The sequence below is a fragment of the Hetaerina americana genome, unplaced genomic scaffold (genome assembly GCF_022747635.1).
Source record: "Hetaerina americana unplaced genomic scaffold, ioHetAmer1.1.p SCAF_36, whole genome shotgun sequence".
Taxonomy (NCBI): Eukaryota; Metazoa; Arthropoda; class Insecta; order Odonata; family Calopterygidae; genus Hetaerina; species Hetaerina americana.
This window is the reverse complement of record NW_027286941.1, coordinates 4749949-4763960: the sequence shown is the minus strand read 5'-3', so window position 1 is coordinate 4763960 and position 14012 is coordinate 4749949. Positions and strand designations below refer to the sequence as shown.

Here is a 14012-nt window from a genome sequence, read left to right as displayed (position 1 = left end):
TTTAAAAAATTATACCAATGTTCGAATGCAATATATATTTTGTCAACATTTATAAGTTATACCTTATCACTTGTTATAGCCTTTTTTCCTTTTATTCGTAATTTTTACGCTTAGTTTGTAACTACGATCTGTGAAATTCAAGATGAGTGACAGAGAGCCAACGTGGACGTTCTTTTAAAACTGTTCGTTATGACGCTTCGTTTATTATAGTTATTTTATATTTTTACTTGTTATTATGCGTGGTTTATTATGGTTATTATGCGTGCGTTTACTTGTTATTATACTTTATTTGTTATTTTATACATTGTTTGCCATATGATGAAATCAGAAGGAGACAGCTTAGTGAAGACATTTCATAGAATCTGCACAAAAAGTTTTTTCATTTGCTGTGTAGTATGATGTTGGGTTGTATTTTGTTAGAAGATACAAGACATTTATTTGGTAGTTGTGTCCATCCAAAACCAGCGTAGCAAAATTCAAGCTCTCTATTGAATATCAAAAGAAGCGAAACTGAATCCCACTGCCCGTCTTTTCCACCCCGACAGCGGACCCCGGAAGCGGCACCTACGGTAGTGTAAGGTCGTCGACCGGCGGCTCTCAGTCCTCTTCTTCCTCCTCCTCCCGCCACTACGGAACCATCAACTATGGTGGACGCGGTGGGGGCTTGCTACCCTCGCTGCCCCAGCAGCCGTCGGCTCCGCAGCTTCCCCCCATGGCCGCGCCGCCCCTCCGGCTCTGCGCGCACGCCTCCCTCAGGAATTCCACCCGCCTGACGAGGCCGTGCGACACCAAAACAGAGTCTTATGTGTCCTCGGGCTCCACTCTCGCCATCTCCCGTCTCACAAGGATCGCGACCGCCCTCAGCCCCGCCTCCTTCCGCCTCCGATACGAGTTCGTGGACACGAGGCTTCCGGGGGAGGCGATGGAGTACGTGGGAGGTGATGGGAGCCGAGAGACAGCGGCCGGAGGGAGCGGTGCCAAGGCGGGCACGCCCAGGCGGCAGCAGACCGGGACCGCACCCGGAGAGCGGTGAGTTGATGATCCCTGGAGAAGGGTCAATAGGACTTATGATATTTTGAGAGAGTGATTCACTGATATTTTTCAATGGAGAGAAAATGTATTCACCTCTCGTGGAAAATTATAACATATTTACTAGTTATTCTCTTTGAGAACCCGAGGTGAAATGAACGGTAGTTCGGAAACAATTTGGAATTGAAAAGATTATTTCTGGAGAAACGTTAAGTTTTCTTTCGCAGTCCAATATATTTTTATAAGTGTTTCTTGCTTTTATAAAATAGATCGTAGATTCACCCAATAGTCACCCTTTAGATTATCGCAATAATTTAAATGTTAATTCTTCACGCCACCTATTCATTAGTTTTCGAGATTTATGATTTCTGCTACTAAATATTTCATTTTTGTTGTGTCGCATTATTATCTCAAGTTCTATTTAATATCTATATTTGTACGATTTGACGGTTTCGAACAATAATAGATCAAATTGGCAAAACCACCATTATTTTACTGTAAATGCTTGAGTAAATTTATTAAATTAAGGAATTCTATAGAGAAAGAAGAAGTTCTATTTAATTTTCAAGTCTTTAAACCTAAGATTGTCCGAAAACTTTAAGTTTAGACTAACGAACGATAAATTAAGGAAAGATATTCATTTTGAATTTGTTCCAAATCCGAAGTTTCATAACTGCCATTAAAAAGGGTGGTTTCCATTTCCACAAAATCTGCAATTTCTTGTTTAACTTAGACGTAAGGGTGTCCACGTTCAAATTAAGCACCTCGGAATGAGTAAAGAAGTGAACCCGTTAGCAAATAAGTGGGAGATAACGAGGACCATTAGTCCATAGTCTTGGCGTTCGAAACTGAAGGCTTTTCTTCGTTTCAGAATTCTTCTTAATTCATTGAATATTCAAAAACATTCCAAACTTTACAATTGGATCGCCCATTTCAATTTAAATGATAAGCTATTAATTTTTCATACTATCAGGGTTATTATAGCAACTAAGAATAGTCATAACTGACTTCCTTTAATTTCACTTAAGGTTCTGTCGTTTGAGATGGCCATAGAGTTAAATGAAGTATTTGCATTGAGGAAGGATTATCATTATATGCCTAATTTGTCATTGACTCGTGGTTAAATATTAAAGTTGATGGACTCCGAAATGACTTGTGGAAAAACCGCATTGACCATTTCAATTTAGGTGCCTTGATACTTGCAAATTGTTTATTTCACAAAATTACAGCACCACTAGTTTTATCCTTTAGTTTTATCATTTGTATAATTCGTAAAATACGGTCATATTTTATTATTATACGATCATTATTTATTGCTCAGTTGAAAGAGATTTACATATTGGCTATAGTATAAATTACATTAGAAAATATAAATTATATTTATGATGAAAAATATATAATAGTTTATACTATAACCAAAATGTATTGCTTGATTCAACCAAGATACTGAGTTCCTCCAATTTGATGGCAAAGCCGTGATCCTTACTATGACAACTGCTCACCGATTGACAATCATGCTTTGCAGAGTTTTTCGCGGACTTCATGTTACAAAAAGGGTTTTCAGAGACATTTCCACTATCTTCAGATAATTTTAAGCCTTTGAAACTGAAGGATTTATTTCGTAATCTTCAGGGATCTACTTTATTGAAACCCAAGTATTTTGACATTAGTGAACTATTTTGATGGACGTTATTTATTTAGCCACAAAGAATTAGTCAAACTTTCATACGTTATAGATTTTTTGGCTAGTAATATTAGTACATTTGATAACACTAGGACTATGACAAAAAATAATGAAGATCAAATTAATATCGAATTTTTTACATTGTAGTATCCTGAAAGAATATGCAACTTTGCATACGGTTCAGTAGTGATGGTTGCAAACAATCAAGGATAGTGACCACTGGAGGTCCGTATTCGCACTAGGGAAGCACGCACATCGGCCATGGACAACTCTCCCCAACTACTCGCGGCACCCCTCCTTTTTGTCTTTGATGTCCTCCCAAACGGGAATCCCCAGCGCATTCTCCCTAGCCCATTAACTTAACCTCTAACTTCAACGAAACTCGTTTGTTCACCAACCCTAGAGAGTCCCGACGGAATATTAATCTTCAACAATAACACGCAACAAACAGAAAACAAATACTGGTTTTTATATCATTATGAAGTAGTTACAAAAGGTCTCCCTTAATACAGTTTACTCTATCAAATTTTGTAATAGAAATTTTTGCCGTCTAGGTTTCATCGATCATCGATTATGATTTTAATATTATCTTCCCAAAAACGTGTTTTCCAAGACTCTTCAAATTTTAATCTCTTATCGTTATATTTCGTATAGACATTGTACTTAATGTCTCCATGGGTAGTGGTATGCATTTTACACTTCCTTATAAATTCACTACTTTATAATTTCTCCGCAGGTTCTTACCCGAGAATATTTTCGAGAAAACACCAATGATTATGTTATAAACCATTTTAAATGTATTTTCTGTAAAAAATAATCTTCCTTGTGAAAATTATTGTTTCAGAAAAACAGTCATCTTAGCGGATTCTTTCTGTCTTATATGCTAGCGTTTACTCGAAAGAAAACTGTTCAAAGATTGACGGTTTTAAGGTGAAAATATGCAGTAAAGTTTTATGTACAGGTAAATACTTTTACGATTTTAAGACATTAATTTTGGGAGATCACAGACCTCCCATTTCATTTACTGCACTCATGATTGGGAAAACCCAAAGCCTAGTAAAGGCATCTTAGGCATTGAGAAAAATCAGTAATTATCCGTCTATTACGGCTTTTAAACTTTCTGGTCAATAATTTCCATCACTTCGTCTTCTGTATAGTACATATATCTTCTCCTTTCCACTTGCTATAAGACACGTTTAAGGGCTTTCAACTTCCACCATGCTTCCACTTCCTGTGTTGTATTCATTCAAATGACAAGACGAAATAGGTGGTGCCTTTCATTGGTGGTACGATTGAAGTCTTCCTTTCCTCCCACAGAGGTTACGGAAGCTCTCCCCTTTTTCCTGGAGCCTTCCTTTCCGGGGCCTGGACACCAAAGGGCGAGAAGGATAGTGGACCCAAGGGTCCTGGCAGCGGCTGTCACCGCCTGCTGCGCCTCCGCTCCACGGCACAGCTGCCCTCGCCCAAGAACGTCTTCCTCTACGGCAGAGGCGGCGCCGAGGCCTTGTCCTGTGTTTACCGGATCGAAGCACGGACAGGGCAGAGAATACGGCTCACGATGCACAACGCCACGTTCGGAGGAAGCGGCCGCGGGGGACTGGAGGTGAGTCCCAAAAAAGGGACATCTCACTCGCGATCAATTCATGTTCTCATTTTTTAATGCATAATCTTTTTTATCTTTTAAGCCACCCTAACTATAACAAATTAAATCTTGCTATTAACCCATGCTATCTTAAAACTAAAATTAATTTTTAATCATAATAGAAAGTGCTCAAGAAATTTATTTCAATATAATATTTCGATTGATCAGTAAATTTTTTGTGGTTCAGTGATTACAAAATGGCAAGCAGTGATTGTTCCTTTCTTATAATATTGCAGCAAATTTGAAGAAAGCTCTATATTTCTGAACATACCCGTACCTAATAATATCCATGCAGCATCGTTTACAGTATCTTTTTCAATATTTTAACATACAATTTGTACAAACCGATGGCTCAAGTTTATCCTTCCTAAATCAAAAGCTTTCTAATTATCCTAATAACTTGAAACTAATATATAACCAATAAAAATGCATTCACACCATAATTTGACTTAAAACAAAGTAATATCCGGGGGTTTTAAAATGTAGAGTATCTATTTCGTAAGCATACTCTTTCAAAATCATACGTAGAATTAGTAATTATATATTATTCGTTCGTAATATGTTTTCTGTTTTACTTATAAGTACTGTAAAAACAGGTATTCCTTGGGCGAAACTTTGTTTTTGCCTTATATTCCCTTTAAGTTTACTGCCCGACAAAATTTCCAAATTTCGGAGAATGATTTTCACAATATCGTTTGTCATTTTCAAAATGAGTTCATAGTGGAATAAATGGTACAATAAAAAAAACACATCATCACGTGGATGGGACGGGAATGAGCTCCGTGTTCCTTTATCCTTGACTCTTATACATTTCTCAACTCGTCTTTAAATATTCAGCACAGTTTCAGAAAAATATTTTCATCGGTGGCAAATATATTTTGCACGGCAACATAACACAATTATTTAATAGATTTTACAATTAATCCTTGTCACAATCACCGTTATTAAGTTCCAAGTTCGACAACTTTATGATTTTGTGGATGAATTCACATATTCAATAAGTCACTTGTTATCTTAAATCTTCCATTTTCTCATAAAAGCATGTGTTCCCAGTTTAGTTTAAGCCGATGTGTTTAAATCAAATTAATTTCAAAGGGATTGTTACGCTCTTCTTAGGCGATGCATATACGTATATTTTCAAGTGTTTATTTTTCTTTTCCGATCCCTTACTTCTTCCAGCCATCTTTTCCACCTCATGTGCTTTTGTCATGTCAAATGTGCGTCTCAATTGCTCCTTCAATATCCAAAGTTTTCTAAAATCTTGTTCAATGCCTTCAATATCTAGTCGACAACACTTCCTTACTTGATATTTAGTAATATGGCTTACTTGATATTTAGTATGTATGTTTAGTAATTGGTCTCTATTTTGTTTATTCGACAAAAAATATTCAATTTAGGGTGACGTTTTGCCATAATGTTATCCTTCCATCTCACTCTATAAGTCTCATCTTTCCGGTTGGTTTGATAAAATTTACAAATAGCACTTTCTAAAGTAGTGCAGCTTTAAATTCATATTCTTAAAAACTTTGAAAATTTTATCAGCGTTTCATTTCAACCCATAGATATTTATTTTGCAGAAAGTATTGCTCATTGAGATGAGGTATTTGTTATTAACTATCATGAAGTCAGTAAGGTATCAAAGTTTAGATCAATATGCCAGGCTTATCAGCAAATAGCACTTTGTCTTGTAACTTCCTCATATTCCATACAATAATTTCCTTAACATAATTTCAAAATATAGTTTTTTAAATTTTTAAATATGATATTAAATTATGTGATAACAGACCCTAATCTACATGCGAACAAACTTGTGGATACGGATACAGCTCCTTCGTTAATGTAAAGTTACATATTGCAGATAATTCAACTAATTTGCTCGATAAGTACAGCAAAGAATAAATAGCAATATGGGTGAAATGTTTAGCAGGTGTCTGAAAAAATTGTAGAAAAATGGCTTACCATCTCTCTGGGCCGTATAAGGAAATTAAACCTAGCAGGAGAAAAATCGTGTGAGGAACGTCAAATAGGACTTTTGAAATATGGACCTATAGCATGTGACTTGATTTATGAAGCCGCCCTGCAGTTCACTTACATCCGAGGAGAACTGCCTGCGTCTCAAGCCACCGCTTCTTTTTCGCACTTGCGGAAGTTGTACGTGTATACATTTCTTAAGAGCAACCCTTAGGAAACACTTGCGAGCTTTCTAATATCATAAAGCATCAATTTCGAAGTTTTGACGCGCCAAAATTTAATCTTTCAGGAGCATATTCTTGGTTTTTGTTTCTTTCTGGTCTTTAATGGGTGTGAAGCGGTCATAATAAAGCTAAAAATGTTGTGATTCTTACCGTAATTACAAAACATTTCGAATATTTTACTTTTTGAATGAGTCAGACAATGAATTTATTTGTTCATGGTAAACTTCAAAAAATTACATCTTGTTCTTTATCTCATTTATATGCATGAATTGCAATTGCTATAAAAATAGAGGCACTCTTCATGGAAGATTCATTGTGTCTTGTATTAACCTTTTGCGTGTACTAGTTGGTTGCGTTATAAGGATTGAATGGACACGTAGTTCGATAAAAATACAGGAACTAGACCAGCGCTCTTCTTTTCAGAACGATGATGCTCAATGGTACTAGAAGCAGGACGCCATTAATCCAAAAGTAGCAGATCGTGGTAGCTTTGGGGCAAGGTCGTAATTACCGCGGAAAATCCTATGAATATTTTACCGAATCAATATCGTCTTGCCTGTTACTGAGATAAGAAGCACAAAGGGCACCTAGCTCTCTCTCAAGGTGCTTTGCTGTCTAAGTTTCATGAAAAATCAATTATGTGCCTACAGTCAGAGGAATAATACAGAGATTACGTCAATAGGGATTTTCTCGTATTAGATGAATGATTCTATAATTCCCGTAGATGGAGTTCGCAGGGAATAAAATATAACGTGACCAAACATTCAAACTCTATTGAGCAGCTTGAGGTTTCACATGCCTCCAAAAGAAGGGCATTTATTAACTGAGCAAGAGAGTCCTGTGGACTGCCATCACATTGAATTTCATGAATTAAATGTCCCCTGAAATGGTGAAATAGTTCATTCATTTGGTGTTAGTTCTTGTGATTATTCCTTGTACGCCAGTTCTCAAATTATTTATCTGTGTAATTTTTTACGCATATAGGTACAGTGGTTTGGTGGTTTAGTGGTTTAGATTGTTGTATCAAATAATGACGACATTAATTCATTATGTTTTAAATGATAATGATCTAATTTTCCTTTCCTTTAAAGTAAAAAAGGTCTTGATTAAATGGTAAAACTAATTATACATTAAATGCCTCATCAGGAGGCATTTTCATGTCGTTCAATACGCCTGCACGACCCCGATGTCTCCATCAATGAGCGTGACCATAAGCAATGACTGACCCCCTTGGGCTATCCCTCTCCTCCGCAGGATGGGCCTTCCATCCCGACGGCGCCCTGCGTCACCGGCTCCGACCCGCACACGGGGCAGCCGTCATGCCTGTACGCCCCGCCACCCCCCGTCCACCCGCTCGCTCAGTTCCAGCCCCCCGCGCCCCGGCTCGCCGAACTCCGCATCTGGGAGGTGCCGTGGGACGACACCCGGTTGCCGTTCGCCTGCTTCTGCTCCAACCTAACCACGCCTGGGTCCGACTACTCACCCGGCGGCACATCCGCCTCTTCGCCTGCCTCCACGCCCTCCCCACCCATAACCACGCCCTCCCCACCCACCACCACGCCCTCGGATCCCAAGGGACGGAAGGACGAACCATCGGCAGCGGAGGAGAAGGACTATTCCACCGGACCCATCACTATCACCTCCTCCACTCACGTCCTCGAGCTACACTTCCTCGTCTCCAAGATGGCGCAGTGGGAGGACTTCAACCACTTCTCCTTCCACGCCTCATACGTGACGGTGCCCTCGAAGGGTGGTGGCGGGGGGTCGTCGGCGTGCCCCGACAGGCACCGTCTCCGCGGCTCCGGGGGCGAGGTGGACCTACCCCCGCGCCGCAAGAAGAACGAGCCGTGTGATGGCTTCCCGTGGCTCCTAGAGGCACAGTCCCAAAGGAGTCTCTTCATGATGACGTGGGGCACGTTCATGGCGCTGCGGCCACCTCCTCCACCCACGATGACACCAGCGCAGCAGCTTCCGCCCGGAGGAACCACGGCCTCCACCGCCTCCTCAAGCATCGGCCGGTGCCCCACCAAGAACCGCCTACTCGTGTACACGGGGCAGCCGCCCAGGTGAGGTTCTCCTCATTCTCTATCTCTTCCCGGGGAGCGGGGGCTTAATGCAATTTTCAGCTTTGAGAAATATTTTTAAATCAGGCTTTATCCGGATAGCGATTCCGGTTACAACATTTTTATCACCAATCAATTAGCAGTGGCATAAGAGTCGGTGGTGAGCTTGGGACTCCTCTGAAGGAACTTCCAATAATTTCTGTTCTGAACTTTATTGATCCATCCTGTAAAACGAGCAACTCGTATCAGAGGCGTCACTAGGGTGACGTGGCTGTGTGTATTAACTACCCGGGGGTCTCTGTCCGAATGGAGGTCCTCCGATTAGTTTATTATAATAAATAAAATTAATTTATAATTTACTTGAAATTTTACATTTTTGAACTACTTGGCACTTCTCAGGCTCATCAAAATATACTACTTTTAAACCTCAATACTCGTATATGATTTTAAGAAAAACAGGGTATTTCATTCGAAATAAAGAGTTTTGAATCATGAAAATAAATGAAACAATAATTTAAGATCATCGAAATGTTCGCCTAATATATCCATAATATGTTATTTTGATAACTTTCCTTGCGTCAGTGTCTATTTTTGTATATACGAGTACGTATTTAGGCTTTTGTGGATGCACAATATATGTTTATTTCGAAACTTCAACTTTAACGACATATTTTATTGTTAAAATTACTTTTAACTCCATTGAATATATCAAGCAATAAATCATTTGGTGTGACACTTAGCATTTAAAGTGAAATAGCTTTCATTTTTTAAATTTATCATTTATTTGGTAAGGTGACAGAATAAGTTACCTTGCACTGCAACGGGTGACGTCCGCTACTGACGCCTTTGAGCGATGTCACCTTCTATGCATCGAGCCCAACTCTTGACGAGCGGTTGAGTTTTCATTTTATTTACGGTTGCTAATTAAATATTCTATTTGGAGGATTGATTTTGTAAAATCTTCCCAATTTCTATCGTTATGTACACGTAAGAGTAATGCTTCATATTTCGTGCTCACGAAAATTCTCGTACTAGAGATGGAAGTAGAAACGGGTGATTCATGAATATTTTTGTGGTAATTTTATTCACCTAAGAATTGGAAGGTTATCGTTGGTTAATGAGCCATCAGAACCATCTCTGCTTAAAGTGAAAAAATTTTATTTCTCCTTTAGACTTTGAATCGTGAGTAGTAAAATCGTAAATGGATTAACATTTTCAAAGACGTGAGAGTGACAAATAAAAGCATTTCATTCGTTTTTATCTGATAGTATGCTTTTTAATGACAGGTATTGCATAGTTTAATGCAAATGTTTTTTATCCCAAATTATATTAATTTTACTGTACAAATAAAGATAAATGTGCAAGTACATTTTGAAAGTGGTCTATTTAGATTTTATCCTAAGTGGGACAAACATTTTTTATATTTATCTAAGTTCCCACATGGATTACCCAAATTATGATTTTCGACTTGTAGCCATGAGAAATTAGACAAGACATTAAAATTGTGCACGCAAGAGCCCCTTTTGAGAATTCGACTTTAATGACTTCTCTAAGCTCCTTACTTCGTCCTTTCTAACGGTTAAAATAAAAATACCGTTAAAATTAGTAAGTTGGCTATGAAGTCTTTACTCTATTATTTATCTCTCCAAATTCAGAGTTTATTAAAAACGAGTACGAAGAATGATGTGAAATTTCATTTTTATGAAAATGAAAATTATATATATTTTACCGAAATGTTTTAAAAAATACAAAAATATTCCATGAACATGGCATGCACATGAATGAGTTTTATTTTTGAAAATTTATAACATAATATTCCATAACTTAGTGAATTTCTCAAAATGTGTATAGGGATAATTTTCCGAGCAATTTAAGAATTCGACGAAGTCGAACAATATAAGGAATGCAAAATAAGCATGAAAAATCTATTAGAAAAGTATTTGCCAAGTTATCTATGCAAAATATCGGACAGCATAAGCGAAATAAAAGTTACTTAATTGTCAGGGCGTGATATTCCCTTTCATCTCCACTTTCATATTGTATTGTACCTACTCCCACCCTTAATAATGCTCGGAGCGAATTTATCCTCCCACTTACAGCGAGTTATCGCGATGCAGCCGCGGATGGCGCGTGCCTTACCTCCTCTCTCTCCTCTCCCCAGGTTACTGCGCGTCATCTGCCCCACGGCGCCCAACACCCGCCACGCCGCCATCCACATCTTCAGCGAAGACTGGTTCCTCACGACGCCGTCGCACCCGCTGCTCACGCCAAGCACCCTCATGCCCACCACGACGACCCTGCCGTTCACCACACCCTACCCGCCCGCCTCAGCGCGTCTTCTCAAGCTCGTGCTCCTCCGCCGCCACTACCTCCTGGACCCGCCGCCGCCCCCGCCGCCACCCACCCTCCTCCTCCGGCCCGTCATCAAGGAGCCCTCGAGACACGCCTTCAGCTACCTCCAGATATCCAGGCCCAGGACTTCGCCGCTCCTCCTACTCAGGTCAGTCACTCTCATCAACGCTTCTGGAAGAGTTGTGGCATAAATGCGAGCCGGAAACACACTCGCATCGCAAAACGTAAAGTTGTGGCAAATATTGCGCAACCACATCAATTGCGAGGATTTATTTCTTTAACTATGCTAATTTTTCTAAATATTTAAGTTTAAGGAACTCTGGGACGTAGTAGTCCAAGGGTAGTTGTACTTCCGATCGGAAAGCCCGAGTTTGGTTCCCGCGTACGCCTCACGCGTACCCCAAGCTTCACCAGAGCTATATGATTTTTCCGGCCTAGAATTGCGTGAACTTTACCGTTAAATGTCAAACTGATCTTCGGCTTGATAACTCTATTTATATTTTTATAAAGATCTATCTAAACTGATGTGTTATGTTTTTATTTTTGTCAGGCCAAAGTAATTTAGAAATGTGCAAATGTACATATAGCATGTCATTGGAGACTATATTCCCAAATGAAGTAAATAGGTTATTGGTGCACTTTTAACGTTAATAATTTACGAATATACATTCATACCATGTGTCATAAAATTAGTTTATATATGCGAATGTTATTCATACAATGATTGCTTATTATTTTACGGATTAGGTAACAAAGCTTGCGTTTCCCACAATTTCACTTATTCTGCACTCATTGTTCACGTTGAGTGTAACCTGTAAAAGTGCATTTATTTGCCTAAGGTACCCCTTTATGTGTATAGTGATCACGTCTTACTTCTTTACAACTGAGTCTGTTACCCCAAGCTAACTATTATTCGGGTGTTAAACATTTCCTGTCATTTAAAACACTCCATTGTCCCTCAAAACAAGAAGCATTCCGATCTATGTGGGTCTTTCAAAAAGTAAAGAGTTAAATGCTATCATTTTTAAACTAGTCAATGAATCTTTGCCATTTTTTTCAGAGGTGTTAGTTGGTAACTTTGAAATGCGCTCTAATTAGCTGTTTGATTATTTTATGTCAACATAACCTCAAAATCTTGAGTTCACCACGGCAAGTCCACTAGAATTGCACCTGAGAACAGCAGCGTTCTGTCATTAGATTTTTGCTCGCGAAGATGCAAAACTAAGTAAAATACTTTCTAGAATATTGATATAATATGGAAAAAGTTGTATTAACAGTGGTTCTGTTTACAATTCGGTGAATCGATTTAAAAGTGGCCGAATAAGTGTATGTGATGAACCCCGAAGTCCCTCGTTGGAATCGAGGATCAATGGCCATATTCGCAATAACAGACAAATTCCTGTTATGATAGCTAAGGAAGTACAAGTAAGCGTTGGAACTCTTCACAACATAATTCATTACCATTTCAAGTACAGAAAAACATGTGCGAGATGGGTTACCAGGCAGCCTACTGATGCTCATAAAGACAGAGTGGAAACATACCAGCTCTCCCGGTGCGATCTCCTAGTGAACTTGCCATGGTTAACATAAGATTTTGAGGTTATATTGGCATTAAATAATCAAACAGCAAATCAAAACTCTTTCCAGGGTTCCAAATAACACCCCTGAAAAAATAGTAAAGATTGATTGAATAGTTTTAAAATGAGAGCATTTGTCTCTTTACTTTTTGAATGACCCTCGCAATAAGCATGATTGAATGCTTTCAGAATAATCTCAATTTAAAGCTCTTTTATCATTTTTATCTTTATATTATATTTAAGTTTCCAATGAGGACATTTAGCTCATTATTTTCCCCAGATTTTACGAATAATGAACCGAGTTTTATCAGCAATATATGATATGTTTTACTCAACATTACGTCCCAAGCTGACTTTTTCGATTCGCTGAGAGAGAGGCCCAGACGGTGAAATCCATTAGCCCCATAAGAATTTGGGAAAGGAGAATCCTCCTAAGTCTCATTAAACTCACCTGTCTCCCTCAGGTACGACGACCCATCGCACAACACCACATTTGAGAACCTCCACCAGCAACACCGGCAGTACCAGCGGCAGGAGGGAGGGGCGGACCTGCAGGCGGGCGGCTGCGGCCGCTACCGCTGCCCCGAGCTGGACGCGTGCATCTCGCCCACGCTGTGGTGCGACGGTGTGAGGAACTGCCCCAGCGGCCGGGACGAGGCGGAGTGCCCGGACAGGGCCCTTCAGGACCTCAAGAGGGACCACCCCTTCCTGGGGGCCCTGCTCTCCCTCCTGCCGCACTCCCTACCCGCGTCCATCGGCGCCCCCGCCGCCCTGGCCGTCGTGCTGCTGCTCGCCGTACTGCTCACGGCGGGCACGGCGTGCGCCTCCGCCCTTCCGTGCCTCCTTCTGTGGAGGAGGCGGAGGAGGAGGAAGGGCGGCGGCGGGGGGCTGGAGAAGAAGGGCATGGGCGGCGGGGGGCGGCGGCGGAGGGCCCCCACGGAGGAGCTGCTCATCGGCGCTCCCTCCTGACGCCACGCCTCCCAGTCTGTCGAGTACATCCACGTGGACAGGGAGACCACCGTCTGAGACGCGAGGGAAAGCGTGCTAACCTTTGGGATATTTTTTCATTTCGGATTCCCGCGTGGAGAGAAACGGAAGTCTGTTCCTCTCCTCCGTATACCCTTTCACCTCCGCGCAGCGCGGGGGCGAAAGGGGGAGTGACGAAATGTTGGCATTTCCCAAATCGTTTGCTCAAAACTCAAATCTCGAACACACACACACACGCCAGAAACGTGACATCTTGGATGATTCATCTTCGTTCTTCATTCTAATTCCTTCACGCCTCCCGAGTTGTGTCTCATCCCGATCCCTTCCGACGCCTTCACGACAACTGCGCCAATGTTACCAACCTCGGGCCGTACGGAAACGTCGGGAGGAATGCCCAGGAACGATTCCTGTGATGAGAAAAGCATACCGAGGTGCAGAGCGCTGTTCGCCGATTGAGATCGTTGTCATTCACGCCGGCTACAG

The 14012-nt window shown here is 40.6% G+C and overlaps 1 protein-coding gene across 1 annotated transcript in view; it reads left to right on the top strand.

Annotated features, from left to right (window-relative positions):
- Window positions 1–13511, top strand: part of LOC139691474 (uncharacterized) — a 59747-nt gene extending 46236 nt beyond the window's left edge. The window contains exons 4-8 of the mRNA XM_071589297.1: window positions 546–1029; window positions 4031–4316; window positions 7805–8616; window positions 10775–11113; window positions 13007–13511. Coding sequence (XP_071445398.1) covers window positions 546–1029; window positions 4031–4316; window positions 7805–8616; window positions 10775–11113; window positions 13007–13511 — 2426 coding nt within the window. The remainder of the gene's footprint in view (window positions 1–545; window positions 1030–4030; window positions 4317–7804; window positions 8617–10774; window positions 11114–13006) is intronic.
- The last annotated feature ends 501 nt before the right edge of the window (window positions 13512–14012 follow it).